This window comes from Chaetodon trifascialis, chromosome 1 (genome assembly GCF_039877785.1).
Source record: "Chaetodon trifascialis isolate fChaTrf1 chromosome 1, fChaTrf1.hap1, whole genome shotgun sequence".
In the NCBI taxonomy this organism is placed as follows: domain Eukaryota; kingdom Metazoa; phylum Chordata; class Actinopteri; order Chaetodontiformes; family Chaetodontidae; genus Chaetodon; species Chaetodon trifascialis.
In genome coordinates this window covers 25,008,579-25,024,975 of record NC_092056.1, presented here as the reverse complement: position 1 = coordinate 25,024,975, position 16,397 = coordinate 25,008,579, and the positions used below count along the sequence as shown (strand labels likewise).

Sequence of the window (16,397 nt, the reverse complement as noted above, 5' to 3'; positions counted from 1 at the left end):
GATTTCTCCAGCATGTGTGTTACCACCCACCACTGTGGTGCAGCCTTTCATCGGAGCCTCTGAGTGAAACGTACTGCACAGATAATTGGCGTCTTTATAGAGGTGCAACACAGTAGAGGGTTATTTTCAGAAGTGACTATTGGAATGTCAGACATTGTTTAATGAGAGCCATGCCCCAACTCAGCAGTAGGTTTGGAGGAAGAGGGGAACAGCCCTGATCCCCCCCCCCCCCCCCCCCCCCATGGCCGCTTCCCTCCAGGAAAGTGCATAAACACGCTTTCATTAGAGGATCTTGGCCCTAAAGCCTCACCATCCTTTTTAATTAAGGTGAGGAATTTCACCAGTCTGTAAAAAAAAAAGGAACTAGGAACACTCTGAGGATGGATTCAGTGGCTACCTTTCAAATCCCAAATACTTAGATGCCAAGTACGCTCTGCTTTCTTTAATTTGAACTGACCATTTACACACTAGCACAGAGTTATGTACGGCTATACACACATACACATTTATGTGCACCTTCTGTTACATTCACTCACTCACACATTTACATATTCACACACACACACACACACACACACACACACACACACACACACACACACACACACACACACTGGACTCATGCATGCAATGTCTCCTTTCTTTTTCACAGAAACTGTGTAACAGTATTGCAGATAAAATAAACAGGAGTCATTTTAAAATTGATGAGGAAGGTAAAAAATTCCTGGCAGAGTAATTTTCCAGAATGGATATATTGGTTTTAAAATGCAAAAAAAAAGAATATGAGTCAAGGGCAGGAGCCGATCAGGAGCCACTTACTGTATCCTCACCACGTCCCTGATTTTCTCTCAATAGGCCTCTGTTCTCAACTGCGCATCTCTAATGTGCTTTTAGTTGTCCAAACACTCTTTTACAAGCCTGTCTAATGTTACGCTTCTAATGCCTTTCTAATGTCCTCTTGTACTCAATCCATGAAATCAGTGGAAAACATCTTGGGAGATTTTGTTACAGGATTTGCATGAAAGATTTGCCAGCACAAACAGATTGTCACGTTTATAAAAGAAGTTGCTTTGAAAGTGCACGTGAGAGCGTTTATTCCGTTAGCTGTAATTACTTTTTTGGGTGGAGGAGGTCAGTGTCAATGTACGACAGTCCTCATTATGCTTAAATGGTTTTACATTAAACAATAATTATGTGGAAGAGGTTGTGGCAGTATTTTCCTTTTCGTTAGAGCTCAGGGCTGTCAGCGGTGATTGTGTGGTTGTTCTCTCCGTCTCTCCCAGCTCTCCGAAGCCGATCAGGGCGATCCATCATTAATGGAAACTGGGCTATTGACCGACCAGGGAAGTACGAGGGAGGGGGGACCATGTTCACCTACCGGCGACCGAACGAAATTAGCAGCACAGCTGGGGAGTCCTTTCTCGCGGAAGGACCCACCAATGAGATCCTGGATGTTTATGTGAGTAACAAATCAACTTTGACCTCCAGATAATCACAGCAGTGACCCTCTTCCTCTTTTATTCATACTGACAAGTTTCTGTCAGTACATTTTATGATCGCACCTCTTCAGATATTTGAAGGTGAAGTGTGCTATTTTGTGATTGTGACTTAGTCTCATCTACTTTGCCTCAGATGATCTTCCAGCAGCCGAATCCTGGTGTCCACTATGAGTACATTCTCCCCCATGAGAACCCAGTCAATCCTCAGCAAGAAGGTGAGTGAGACCCTCACTGTCTATCACCAGAGCTTTGTCTAATGCTTCAGTATATTTTATAGGCAAAACAATTCACCGTGAAAATAATCAGCTGAATAATGGATGATAAAGATTTTGATAAAGATATCCAACCAACCAAACACCAAGCAACCAACCAGCCATCCAGTCACCAGCAGTGACTCTAATCTATTGTTACGTTTCTTAGTGCGTCTTAACTCACGTGTCCTTGTCTCAGGGAATGCTGTGAATGGACAGGGTGGATACGACCATCACAGCAACACCCACCAGGAAAACTTCAAACCAGCAGGTGGGGGGAGGGACCCCCCTCATCTCCCCAGCAACCAGGTTCCTGTCGTACAGCCACCCAGACGCACGAGAGAGTACAACTGGAAACTGGGTGGTGCCACAGAGTGCAGCGCCTCCTGTGGTAAAGGTCAGTCAAATTATTTGTGTTTGTGGTTTTTAGTGGCAGACATACAGTAAGGTAAAGTAAGCTTGAGTTTTTACATTATCAACATGAAAGCAAACAGTGTTGTAACGTAAAATTCTACAATGTTACATTCAAACCAGACCACACTCACAGACCACATTCATTTTTTTTTAGATAAAATATTTCACATTCATTCATATATTTCAGATGTGGGATTCAGTGCTCGAATTAAATATCTGCTTTGTTTGCATTTTAGGATTCAGATACTCCACCTTTCACTGTGTCTCCCGGCTGAACCACGTCCAGGTGTCAGATGCTTTGTGTGATAGCAGCAGCAGGCCGACTCCACAGGAAGAGGCCTGCAACCTGCAGCCCTGCCCAGCCTTGTGAGAGACCACGCTCCTCTGTTCTCACACTTGTGTGCACTGCTGAATACTACTAGATTTACAATACTAATACATAAATGTATGTAATACACACTGCCTGGGTTAACTTCCTAACACCAAGCTCCTTTGCTTTTCACTTGAGCAGCTGGGATATTGGAGAGTGGTCAGAATGCAGTAAAACCTGTGGGCTGGGCATGCAGCACCGGCAGGTCCTGTGTCGCCAGATTTACGCCAATCGCACCCTCAATGTCCACACCAGCCGTTGTCGAGACTTGGAGCGGCCAGATATTGCCAGTACCTGCCAGCTGAAGATCTGCAGTGAGTGGCAGATCCGCACCGAGTGGACTGCTGTAAGTGGTAGCTGTCAGTCACAATGTGACTGCACTGAATGCCTGACCTGTCTCTGCTATCTTCATCTTCATCTTCAATGACATACAGCTTCTCTAGTCGTGAATACCCTGCAGAGAATTATCAGCTAAATCTGCAGCTCTGCTCAACTTTATGGAGCTTTATAAATTTCATCTCACTGTTAACCTGTGCGGCCTACAACTTCACTGTTTTGGTTCTCTCTCTGCTCTCATAGCATTTCGGCCACAGCTGTTTTCAGTGAAATAGCTTTTAAAAAACACTGTACATGACCTGCTCAGAACCCAGTGGCACAGTTAGCAACTCGCTGGTGAGCAGAGTGGAGTGAATAGTAGCTAAATCAGAATCAGAGAATCAGAATCAGAACGCCTTTATTAGTCTCCCGGAGGGGAAATTGCATTTCAGTTACATCCCATCCAAGAAACACAAAAAAGACAGTGACACATAACTGTGTCCTGGGGGAGGACAGGAGTGGGAGAACTGTGGGTCACACAAATCTCACATGAGCAGCGTCCGGTTTACTTAGATGAGAAAAAAGGAGAACAAGAGGGAGGAAGAGGAAAAAAAAGCAACTCCCAAACTAGGCTCCTGTGGGGGGGGGGGGGCAGCGTGGGATTAGGAAAAAAACACCTCGGCACACAAGCGACGTAATAAGACATTACAACAAAACTCGAAGACTTGCACATGTGGGAGGGGGGAGGGTGTTGGGGAGGGGAGGTGTCGCAGCACAGGCACTGGGGGAGTGTGCATGCAACCCTCCATGCTACACTGCGACAAAGGAAGGAGGGGGGTGGGAGCCACGAAGGCGTTGAGTTGGAGGGGGTGTGCGTGTTATATGCGTCTTCGTGTGTGCGGATGTGTAAGCTTGTGTACTTCATCTCCACTCAGTCCAACCCATTGTCTCTGCCGTCTGATAACTGATGACGAAGACGCAGCCGTAGCTATGGAGACGACCTCAGAGAGTTCTGATGCAGAAACAAAGTTCACAGGAGTAGGGGGTGTTGGGGGGGGATAGGGCCAGAGCATCTTGTCTGCATAACTTGCAGGCCAGTGGAGAGACACCGGCCTTGGGTGGGCCGGTCATCTCGGGGAGCCGATGAAGATAACAATTGTTTGGGTCAGGCCGACACTGCAATTTTCATCCGCCTTGAGTCTCTCTGAGTCTCCAGGTGGATGTGCTTCAAATATATCAAAATTCAGTGGCCAATTTCAGCGAGCCGAGCTGACAACTTCTCTAAGTTGGCATCCACCCTGTGAAGGAGTTCAGGAATCGCATCCAGCTTGTGATTTTGATCAAGAATCACATCCTGCTTGCGACCGAGCTCACATATCGCTTGAGTGTTGACAGCCCTTCACATTCCCTCAGTCATGACGGGCAGCTTCTCGATTGTCAAAAGTGCTGCCAACATCTTCCGAACTTTGCGATAAATCAGGAAGCTGCTAACTCCAAACAGCAGAATGCCTGTTATCATAATTCCAATTATGCAGATGTCTTCAACATCCTCAACGGAAAGGATCGACAGGCACACGATCCTCCACTTCTCCCAGGAGTCCATCGTGTATCCGGCTGCAAACGTTCCGTCAGGGCAGACGGGCTCTCCTTTACCCAGTCTCTTTGTCGAGAAAATTTGGTCGATTGCATTGAGAGACCAGCTGATCAAAACCATGATTTTAGGTTTCGGAGAGAAATGCAGAGAGATTCTCTGATAGATCAGACAGAGACAGCACAAGACAAAGAGCAGCAGCAGGGCAGATAAGGGCAGGGAGGGACTGAGCGAAAAAGCGTCCGCCTTCGTTGAGAGCCAGATATTTCCACAGTATAACAAGTTTGTCATATCAGCTTATAAGGTGGCCACTTGTTCCTGCTGCCCCTGAGGGGAAAAAACAAACAAGTTTTTGTTGTTGTTTGTTTGTATGTATGGTGTTGGTAGGCTGACAGAGCTAGGTTAGCTGCCCCTGCTTCATGTCTTTGTGCTGAGCTAAGCTAACCATAACTTGACTCCAGCTTCATATGTAACACACAGACATGAGAGCGATATCAGTCTTAGTAGTACTAGTTGGAAGCTGCCCCCCAGGGAGATACACTGGTGAACTCAATACATTAAGAAGCAATCCAGTCTGTGCAGTGTTAACCATGTCACCTGTGTCTCCATAGTGCTCTGTGCCATGTGGGCTGGGTCAGAGGTCGCGAGAGGTGCGTTGTGTCAGCAACGTGGGCGACTTTGTTCCTGATGAGGAGTGCAACATGAATCTGCGGCCCATCGATGTCGAGAACTGTGACATGGGAGCCTGTGCCAAGAGCTGGTTCTACACCGAGTGGGGCAATAGGGTAGGTGTTCGAGTCAGCGGGAGACAGAGTGACTCATTCATCCTACTAACAGTAGTAGTCATTGTATAGGTCTGCCTTCATGCATCCAGCAGCTGTTTTGAAAACCAGATAATATATAAATATTTTAATGTAGATTTTTACAGCTTGAAAGGCGGCTTGGATAGACCTTTGTTCTCCATCATAAGTAACTAGTAGGTGTTCAAGAAGTGTAAAGAAAGGAAATGAGTAAAGTAAGAGTTTAGAATATAGAGATGAGGGAACATGTTAAGATGAATACAAGGAATGACAATGATAGACTATATGGGGAAAAACTCAAAGAGGGTTCTGAGAGATTTTCCCAGTTTGCAGCTAAGATTGCATGCTGTGATAGAGAGGAGAAAAGTTCATAATGGGAGATGAATGACCAGGTCACTGCGGGGAGAACAGCGGCCGTGAACACATCTTTTCTCTCACAGCCCTGCAGAACTGATGAGTCATGTTTTTTTCCATACCTTCTGACAAGTAAGGTTCTGCTTAAATCAGGTTGTTATTGTAAGACAATTGTTTACTCCACAGTGCTCAGCTGAATGTGGGATGGGTGTACGGACCCGGGGAGTCCTCTGCCTGACCAACCACATCAGCAGCCTTCCTCTGGAGGGCTGTGGCAACGAGCGGCCCACAGACTCTCAGGTCTGCAATAACGGCCCCTGTGAGAACCGCATCGAGTGGTTCGCAGGCCCCTGGAGCCAGGTATGAGGATGACAGAAGATCATGCTGGGCTTAAGAGGATGTTGTCTTGAGCAGCTAAATATATGTGATTATACAGTGTCAGGATTTGTGGCCATGTCTCTGTTTTGGAATTGAATCCATATGGTCTGTGCCATTGTACTGTATGACTCAGTGCTCTGCAGAGTGCGGCGCAGGCAGCCAGCAGAGGTCAGTGGTGTGTTTGATGAAGTCAGATGAAGGATTCACCGTCATGCCACCATATGAGTGCTCCTCCCTGGAGCGGCCCCTCAGCCAGCAGAGCTGCAACCTCAAGGCCTGTGGAGCAAAGTGGTATCACACTGACTGGAGTGCTGTGAGTAAGATATGACCCCCTGTTTGCTGTTTAGATACCCTTAAGCAAGGCATCTACTCCCCACTACTCTCACTAACGGAATGGCCAACAAGGTGGCTGATCTGACCAGCTCCTCTTGAAGAAATCACATGATAAATTGTTATATATTTATATTGAGCTAAAAGACGTAGAAAGTGGGTCTGATTTGGTGAAGGGGCACACAGATTGATTCAAATGTTTCTGAACTCTGATTGGTGCACTGAAGTGGATGATCTCACCTTTTCCCAACTGAGCCCCACCAACTTTAAACCAGTGAGAAGCGCACAAAAGTAAAACGTAAAAAGTAAAAGTATTTCATGTGAAATAATCAAATCAGTTTAGATAAAATGATTACCTGTGTTTATGCTGGATCCCGCCACTCATAGTGAGAGGCGACCATTTTCTGGGGCCTAAAATGGTTCAGATCACAACATTAAGAATGTTTGCAAAGTGTCAGCAGTAGAGCAACTTCAGGGTGGAGTTTGATGAACCTGGGACTGACTGCTGTCCTTCCAGTGTTCAAAAACATGTGAGGGAGGTTTCCGTGTGCGGGAGGTGCGCTGCCTGTCTGATGACATGATGTCCAGCGAAGGCTGCGACGAGCAGCTAAGACCAGCAGAGAAGGAGGACTGCAACTCAGAGCCCTGCATACCTCGCATAGGTCAGTCATCCCATAACGTGTTCTCTTGAATATTGGGTCATTATTCTGACTGTCATTCCAGCTGGGGAACCTCTGGCATGAGGCGTAGATAAGTAATGCTGATAAGTAAGTAATAATGTCATTTCTGAATGCTTGAAATGGAATTTGTGCCTTGAGAAAGGCGTTGAACCCGAAACTTAATTAACAGTACAAGGTCTGTTGTCTATTGTCATGTGCTCTCAGCTCTCTCGGTTAAATAAGGGTCATACATTATTAACTGGAGCTCAGAAATATAAGACGTACCTTCCTTTTTGTTTTAGATGAGAACTGCAGAGACAAATACTTTAACTGCAACGTGGTGGTCCAGGCTCGCCTCTGCGTGTACGATTACTACAAGACGACGTGCTGTGCTTCATGTTCACGAGTGAGCAACAGACAGTCGATTCATCGGGGCCGCAGCTAGCACTCTGTAGCAAGGTCCCTGAGCTCCATGTTGGGCCAGACGTAATACCCGCTGCAGGCACTCTGTTCCTGGGCCAGCCCGGGGAGCGAACTGTCTGGACCTTGGCTTAAATGGACACTTGTTTTGATTGCCAAGGATGGAAACTGAAGAAGGAACAGTTCTGTTGGCTCACTTGGAGACAGCTGTGGGGAGAAAGGAATACCTAAGAGCAGCGGAGGACAGGAATCCACTCACTGGATGAACCGAGCACTGGTGGGGTGAGACAGATCAGTAGCAAACTGAGGAAGCTACAGAAAATCGTTATGGGTTTTAACCATGACGTTTGATATACAGAATCCATCTTTTTTGTTTCAAGGGGAGAAGTTTGCACCTGTCTTTTACTAATAATGGCTCCTGTGGATTACATGATATGAAGAGGAGAGTTCCTGTAAACTGTTTAAGATGGACTATATATAGAAAATATATGTTCTAATATGGTTCTTTTCACTACAATGCTCAGATTCATGGTATGATGTCATATGAAGTCGATGCTGTCTCACCTATAATCAACTATTTAACAGCCACTCTGTTGACCAAAGACACGTAAACTGAAGACAATGACAATTAACACATTTTTTTCAAAACAATTTGAATTCTTTGTGGCACAGATGAGTTTTTTCTGATTACCTAAGCAGTGGCATACCACCTTTTTTTCCTGCCTCCACAGCCATAAATGCAGCCTATGTAAAATGTATATATATGTATGTAGGACACAGTGAATGATCTTTTTTTAAGGGTTCTCAGACAGTCCGGCCAGAAACTGAAGAGAAGAAGCCCTCTTTATTTATTTGTGTGGCTCCCCAGGGAGGACGCTGGTTTATCAGTGGCTTTTTTTTGGCTGCGGGAATAAAACCTTTGCTATCTTTCCACCAATCACAGCCTCTGAACTGAAAGTAGGCCTTCCACAGCCTGCTGGATGGTTGAAGCAGATGGTCCAAAACCCTAACGGATTCTTGGAGAGGATCATTCCACAACTGTACAATTCCTGATAAATCATCATAAACACAGTGTCAGTAAACTATTGTTCATATTTGATTGAAAAGATAAATCACGACAGTATTTTACAGCCATTAATCTGGTATGTTATATGGGAGGTTTACATTAATTTTAAGTCCTTGTTTCTGAACCAACCTTTTTCTGCCATATCACGCTTTATTTCAGTTTCCTTCAAAGCTGCACACTGTACCTCTCAAGTGTTTGTATTATATGTTATCAGTTCCCTCCACGCACGATAAACTTACCTCTGATCCATAAGTACTGTATATGTATCAATGTTTAAGTTCAGAGTGACTCAAGCATGCAATTAAATCAGTCTCGAAAGGAAAAAAACAGTCTGAGTGTGCCAACATGATGACGTGATTCCTGATTCTCCCAAAAACAACCAGGAAGCATTGAGCTAAAGCACCAGAATCTCTCAGTATTCAACATATGACTGCAAGCAATAAAACGTCTGTATTTGCCTTATTTTAGATTTAAAGTGTTCAACAGTTGATTTTTATGAGGAGTGTTCTTGAGATTTTCTGAAATAAACAAAGTTACTAATTATTTGTACACCTACCAGCGTACCTTTGCATTTGTGCTTCCTGAGGAGCTTCCCTTTTACATCACACTGAGAATGAGGACATGTTGTCTTTGAGTTAAGGCACCCATCTGGAGGACAAAGGTGGTATTACAACAAACAGCTTCATCTTTAACACAAACAGTGAAGAACATAATGATTTGTATACCATTTTCATTAAGGATAAATGCAACAACATAATGCAGTTCATTTTCACAGCATTATCTGCAAAGACCATGTAAGAATAAGATGTACTGATGATGCACCAAAACTTATTTTCAGAGTATTGTCCAAAGTTCCTAGAATTTATGGTAACTGACCAACTTACCTGCTGAGTGAGATCAACAGACTAGGACAAGAAACATGAGCAGTTCTCTAAACCACTTATTTGAACATGAAAAGCTAATCCTGAAAATGATTACCCAGACTGTTGCTAGTGTCTGGCTAGCTCCAGCCCTTGAGTTAGCCAGCCTAGCCCACACAAGAAGGAAGAGGCGTTCATTTACGGATGTAAATATAGACGCTCATATAAAAGCATGCTGGGTGTAAAGGAGCTAACTGTGCAGCACATGACTTTGTCAACCTTTTCTTCAAGTTACAGCTCACAGCTATGGAGCGGCTGGTGAGGACTGCAGGCCATGTACACAGCTCTTTGAAGATTAGTGACTCCCTCTCCCATCCAAGTAGCATAGCTTTCAGGCAGTTTGGGAACAAAAAGGATGGATTTCCCAGAGTCCACATCAATGGCCCCGTAACAGTCGGGTTCGGTTACTCCAAAAGCCCAGTGAAAGAAAGACTCCTGCAGAATGGAAAGAATCAGCCAGAGCATTAGTGAGGGACATTATGATAGCTTGTCAATTTCTGGTCAGATTAGCTTGTATTTTGTTTTTTAAATACTACAGAATTCAAATCCTGATCCAGAGCGGTCCATCATTAGCCTGAAGCCATTTATTTTTTCAAAAATGTCATCCATGGTTATGTAAAACAGCAGTGGACTGCACACACTACCCTGTGGGTTTCCATCTTCTACTGAACACTTATTGGAATATTGTCTACCCACTTCTCTTTCTGTTGTCTTCCCAAACAGGAAATGTAACATCCAGTTGTATGTCTGTCTTACAATTTACACCTCTTTCCATACAGTTATCACCATTTCTGTATCGGTTTGAGCTTTCCTGACATCCAGACATGAGACAGTCGATCGTCCATTTTCCTTTACAAGATCCACTTTGATAGATGGAACATAGATCTTTACTCTGTAGAAAGTGTCTAAGTCTTCCCGTTTCCATTGGTTCCATGGTCTTCCTGAACTGTGTACTCTCTCGCTGCATCTCCGCTGCGTTCGTGCTGACTTGGCACTCACAGCAGGCTGAGCTATATTCTACTCCTCAACACTTTTTGCTTTAGCTCTTTTCTCACATTTCCCATATTCACACCTAACACATCGTTGCTTGCCTTTGCAGATTGCTGCCATGTGTCTATATTTTTGGCTCTTGAAGCATCTCAGTGATGGAGGAATATATGGCTTAATCTCATAGTTTATGTATCCTGTTCATACTTTACTGAGACATCTAGCCTCATCAAATTATGCTTTCACATTTCTCTCCATTTCTAGTTGTTTTTGAGGGATTTGCTTCCTGCACTTTTGCACTAAATGCTTTATTTTTATTTGGCCTACTGACACAACTGTAGGTATTCCCCAAATGACTCCTCAGGACAACTTCTTATCATCAAGCAGTGAATGCTGCCCTCTTTAACCATCAATCTCATTCAGTCGTATGGCTTTCCCTTGTTGCACTCTGCCCCTACAGGAAATGTTTTTGCACCTCACTCAACAGCTTTTTTAGTGCGTTTCTCAGCTGAATGCAGTTCCATTCAGTAAATGATGCATTTGCATCTTGATTAAGTTTAATGATCACGTCTATTTCTCGCTCACACCTTTCTGCCGCATTTTGCCCACTTTCAATATCATCTATTACTCAATGCCAGTAGCACTTACACTTTCCTTTAGGCAAATGGCAAAGGCATTTTGGGCAAATATTACAGGAATGGTCAATAACACACCTGATTATAGTATTTAGACAAATGTCTACAAAATACACTGTCTTCTTTTGGTATTCTGTTTGGGCTGCACAATGTTTCTATCAAAAATGAGTAATCCGTGAATTTGTTTGGCACCGTTCCTGTGTGGTAAAGGTATGGTTTAGCTTCTGGTTATTCTTAAAAGAGCAAATGGTAAATGTCTGTCTGTTGTAGTGGTGTCACAAGAACGTTTCTGCTGAAACTCACTTGATGGAAAATGGAATTGATAATACTAAATACTCAACACAGGTAATATTTTTCTGAGCTTTAGTAACATGGCTGATTTAATTTTCTCTCTTTCAGAACTAAATCATAAACTAAGAGAGGGCAAAACAGCTGGCAAGAGATTTATCTCCTGCAATCCGGTTTGCAGAGATGTCTTAAAAAACTAATATTTGACCAGGCAGTCATGTGCATTGAATGCATAATACATCTGAGGACATATATGCATAGTACATCCTGTTCATCCTGAGTTTTAAAGTACACTTAAAGTGTATTGAAAATGCTCAAGAAGTATGCAAAAATACAGTAGAAGCTTAATTTAGGATTATGAAGCTACGCTTACAGTGTGCTGGAAATGCTGAAGCAACATATAAATATACTAATGTATCCATGCACTGGCACAAACGCTAAGGATACATGTCTGATCGATTAACGTGACCAACGTTGGAGATCTCTTGTAATGGATTCTGACAGTAGTTTTTCCCCCAAACCATCAAAATATTTGCTTTTTTAATTAAATCAAATAGGTATGATAGTTGAAGTAGAGATGATCATAACTCTGGGTTTAATTATTGCTGTGAGAATCTCCATTCAACCTGAAAACCTTTGTAATGTGAAGATACAACACTTACTGGATTTTGTAGTACTATTACTATTTTGGCCTTTTGTGTCAATGTTATTTTTTATTTTCCTTTTCATTTGCTGTGTTATTCAGTTCATGTGAATAACAGGATTTGGTGAAGAGATGTCCTAACAATGTCCAGCTGCATCCATTAGGAGGCAGTGTCGTACTGTTGTTTTGCTCTTTACCCTCAGTTTCTCCTCACAGAGCAAATGCTTTTGAATTTTACAAAGACAAGAAATGTATGGTTGAGCTTCAGCTGTGTTTTGCCTCCAATGTTGAAATTTTGTCTTTAAACTAATAGTTAGCCATATCTTTTTTAATCACCTGCACAATCCACAGTCCAGCTCTCACTGTAACAGCTCCCCCCACACAGAGACCCCTCCCCTTAACACAAAGCCATCAACCACATCAGCCCATTCAAGAAGGAAGTCCAGCATCATTTGATGGAGAAGCATCACAAACCTACTTTTTGCACAATTTATATCAACATATGCGAATAATCATGACATCTGTGCAACTTGTCCAATATTATATATATTTTTTACTGTGCAGTAGCCCAAGACAATATATACTACATAGTGTCCTTGATCATTAACAAAAAATCAGTTGAAAGTCTTCAACAGTCACAAACTGTCGTGTTAGAATGGGAATGTGAACGATGGCACAAATTCATTTATCATCTTCAAAAATATCTCTGAATGGAGCTTTGCAGCAGACCACGCCTGCAGTCCAGTAACATTACCATTTCCATCTCTCAACGATGGTTTTCTGTCTTTTTCTGATTTGACATTCCTGCTGGAGGCTGTTTTTTCTATGTTTACTGTATAGACTTAGGCTAATGTTTAAGATCTCCATCAGTCCCAACACCGTCGGCAGGCCGTGCTGTAGAGCTCACGTCTGAAGCTGATAGATGCGTTGGTACAGTTATAGATTATTCATGGAGATTTTTGTTGCTGATAACATAAACTTTTCCTGTTACTGTAGCTCCATTTTCGGCTGTTATCACCACCCTTTTTTCTTTACCGATCTTAAAACATAAACACTCTTCTTACCATTCTTTTCTTACATCTTCCTCAATTCTTTGCTGGTTATGCAAAGTCACTGTTTAGGGACCAGCTTGCTGCCAGCCAGCACTACACAGTAGGTGGTTTTGTTTGCAAGGCTGAGACTCAAAGAAGTCCAGGGACACTGCCGGTGAGGGACTACTCCAGTTTCATACATCATCAGGAGAGAAAACATTTGTTTAACTTGATCATCTGTTGTCAGCTTTGTTCTTTTTATGATGTTTGTGTTACTTTGCTGCTGTCATGAAGTATCTTTCTGTTGTTGAACGACACCACAACACAACAACTGAATACACTGACACTAACCAGTACTGGTAAATCTGTAAATCTGGCATCCTTTATTCTACAGTTAGATCTGATCTAATCTAATAGTTTAATAATAATAGTTTCTCCTCTCTGGAGTGAGGAGCTTGATGATCTGCCGTGTTGACATGTCAAAGACACAAGAAGGAACAGGTCTGTATCACTCACAAGCTCATGCAGTAGCATGGGACACCCCGTCACTCAAAAGGACAGTATGCAGGAAGTGATCAGCTATAGCCACACTATCTATACACTACAGAGGAGTAATGAGGGGATACACTGTGGCATTTTCAGGTTTATACATGTAAATGTGCTCCTTTTCTAAAGCACTACATGATAGATCATCCTCACAAACCAGTCACAAAATGATTAATCGGCACGTCACTATTATTATCTGATTTGCAAGTCAACACATGAAGGTGAAAAATGTGAGCATTCAAAATCCTTATTTTCTTTCCTTGAAGGCTCAACCACTTCTAATACGATTACTGAAGGTCAAGACGCTTCCTTATCTCCGACCTTCATCTGGTTTTGCTGTCACAAAGTGACGCATCTTTGAGCTGAGTGTCTGTGCACCCACTCCTCTGCCACAGCTGAGGAAGAGGCCAGCAGGAAGGCTGCACTGCCCATCCAGCTCTGTCAGTCTGCTTTACAACAGGCCTTCCATAAGTTTCAACATGAATACTGTGTGAGGATGGCTGTCATAGGGGCACATGACAAGGCAGGAAAGAGAAGACGTTTCTATTATTATTCTGTGCTGTACCTGAGAAGCTGAAGCTTGATGGGCCGTTTCACATCTGTGACACGCTTGTTTTTGCAAGGAGGCAAGTCTGAGAGCTCTACAGCTGGTTTAGTTTAGAAAACCAGGTCAACTTTGTCCCCCAGTGTCTCAGACTCAGGAGTGCCAGGTCTCTTAGTGCTTTGTGAGCTTGCACTGGGAGACAGACTCTCACTGAGTGAGACACCTGCAGAGGACAGACCAGGTGTCATCCATCTGTGGAGTTGCTGTGTCACTGACTTTGAGCTTCTCTGCGAATGTTGAACAGGCCCAACAGAGTCTGTCATTTCATTTTCAATTCATGAAAGGTGGAACGTGATGGCTGGACTTTGATGCTTTCTGTGTCCAACACGATTCCTGTGACATGACAGAACAAGGAAAATGTTTTTGTTTATTGTAACAAAATTAGCAAGAGCTTGGTTGGTGCAATTCACTTTGGTTTGCAGCTTCCCACAAGCACAATGCTTGTTTTTGAAGGAACAGGAAATGGAAAAACTCTGATTTGCTTTCTTGCACAGCGACATGGTAAGACTGATCCCACTCTCATCGTGTGTGCGGCAAAACCAACCACCAGCAGCCAGTTGTCTTAGCTCAGCACAAAGACCAAAAACAAGGGAAACTACTAGCCAGGCTGTGTCCAAAGGTCATCTGTCCAAAAATGTTTTATCGGCACAAAAAACAAGTGCAAAAACGTCTGGTTGGAGTTTCCAGGGTCATGTCCTAGACTATTTCTTGGTGGGCACAGTAACTTCCTGTAGTCTTGTTGTCACTGTGAGGTTGCCAGGAATTAAGTGGAGACTCCAGGAAGTGACTGCGCCCAACCAGCAACTAGTCTAACACATTATACCCCTAAAACTATAACTTGACATTTTTACTCTTTGGTTACACACAGCTGGCTGTGGCTTCACATTTACAGTACAGGCAGGAGAGCAGTGTCAATGTCCTGAAACGGCGTAAACTAAGATATTTTCTGATCAACAAAGTGTGGAACTGGTTGGCATACCTTGACAGCTCTGCATCTCTTCGCTGGCATCTCATAGTCAGACCAGCCTTTTCCTTTTGTGGCTGGTCGGCCTGTGCTGGCAGCTGCTGTGTAAAAAGGTGGCACGGTGGCAGAGGTTTGGGGGCTCACTGTGAGCTGGGCTTCTGGGCTGAAAACGCTTTCTGTATTCACCATTCAGCGTCTTCCAACTCAGATTATCTCTTCTTGTCTATGTGGCAGATATCTTCATCCCTTCCTGGTATATCTTATATTGCTGTGCCATGCTGTAGTCTGCAACAAGAATGATTTATAATTTCACACAGCATATGTCCATTTATACTGAGTTTAAAAAGGAAAAATAAAAAAACATACTCATGTTAGTAAAGGTCATGAGGCTGATGTTCAGGTATTTTTTTAATGGTTTTAGACTCCTCCATATTTAACAAGAGTCCAATCAGCCATGTTGTCCTCATTCCCTCTCTGAACCAGACAGAATTACTGAATTAAAGTCAAATGCATCTAACCACCAAGAAACAAGCCAGTTTTTAACTATTTTTTAACTTTGCTGCTACTGAAAGGAGTTACATAGCATAAAAACTAAAAAACAGTCATTCGGTCATAGAAACAGGTAACCTATCAGAAATGAACAATATTAATGAAGAAGAAGGACTCCCTGCTATAATTAGCATATAATAAAATCACATGTCCATACTCGTCATTGTCCTTTATGGGTGCTGTTGAAGGCTGTTGGCTAACGTGGGCCAGAGAGATGAGCATGTTTCTCTCTAGCAAACCCACCAGGAGACTCCACCAGGCCGACCCTGACGAAATGCACAAAACACAACTTTCAGGAAGACGGAAGCTCTACAGTTAGTGGAAACAACATATTAAAGTTGTTTCCTCCCTCAAAGAGAAGCACAGGCATTAATAATAAGTATTCTCACCCAAGGTTTTATGATTGTCCACAGACATGTTTACATCGGTTGTGGTTTTACTTAAACTTGGCTTCCCATTTTCTTTGCTGTGTACTCACCATTCAAGAGGCTGCTTGTCTGCAGCTGAGGATGCTTGCAGCAGAATGTAATGCCGTGAAACATAAGAGACAGAACAATGTCACAGCATCGAGCCTTTGTGTACAGGCTGCAGTCTGACGACGTTAATCATGTTCTATTTTACCAGTAGCTGTATATTTTCTCATCAATATTTAAAGCAGACAAAGCTCCAGCACAATGAGTATTATCACTAAACATGGATGGACACCAGTCTTCGATTATAAACTTTAAATATAACACAGCTAACTTTTAAAACACAGAAGTTATCCTGAGTGTTTTACAATGT

At 43.1% G+C, this 16,397-nt stretch overlaps 1 protein-coding gene across 1 annotated transcript in view; it reads left to right on the top strand.

Annotated features, from left to right (window-relative positions):
- Nucleotides 1-9,000, top strand: part of LOC139329220 (thrombospondin type-1 domain-containing protein 4-like) — a 40,437-nt gene extending 31,437 nt beyond the window's left edge. The window contains exons 9-18 of the mRNA XM_070959414.1: nucleotides 1,284-1,459; nucleotides 1,633-1,714; nucleotides 1,950-2,147; nucleotides 2,401-2,530; nucleotides 2,676-2,880; nucleotides 5,052-5,225; nucleotides 5,781-5,954; nucleotides 6,106-6,285; nucleotides 6,820-6,964; nucleotides 7,264-9,000. Coding sequence (XP_070815515.1) covers nucleotides 1,284-1,459; nucleotides 1,633-1,714; nucleotides 1,950-2,147; nucleotides 2,401-2,530; nucleotides 2,676-2,880; nucleotides 5,052-5,225; nucleotides 5,781-5,954; nucleotides 6,106-6,285; nucleotides 6,820-6,964; nucleotides 7,264-7,406 — 1,607 coding nt within the window. The 3' untranslated portion in view covers nucleotides 7,407-9,000. The remainder of the gene's footprint in view (nucleotides 1-1,283; nucleotides 1,460-1,632; nucleotides 1,715-1,949; nucleotides 2,148-2,400; nucleotides 2,531-2,675; nucleotides 2,881-5,051; nucleotides 5,226-5,780; nucleotides 5,955-6,105; nucleotides 6,286-6,819; nucleotides 6,965-7,263) is intronic.
- Nucleotides 9,001-16,397: the final 7,397 nt, after the last annotated feature.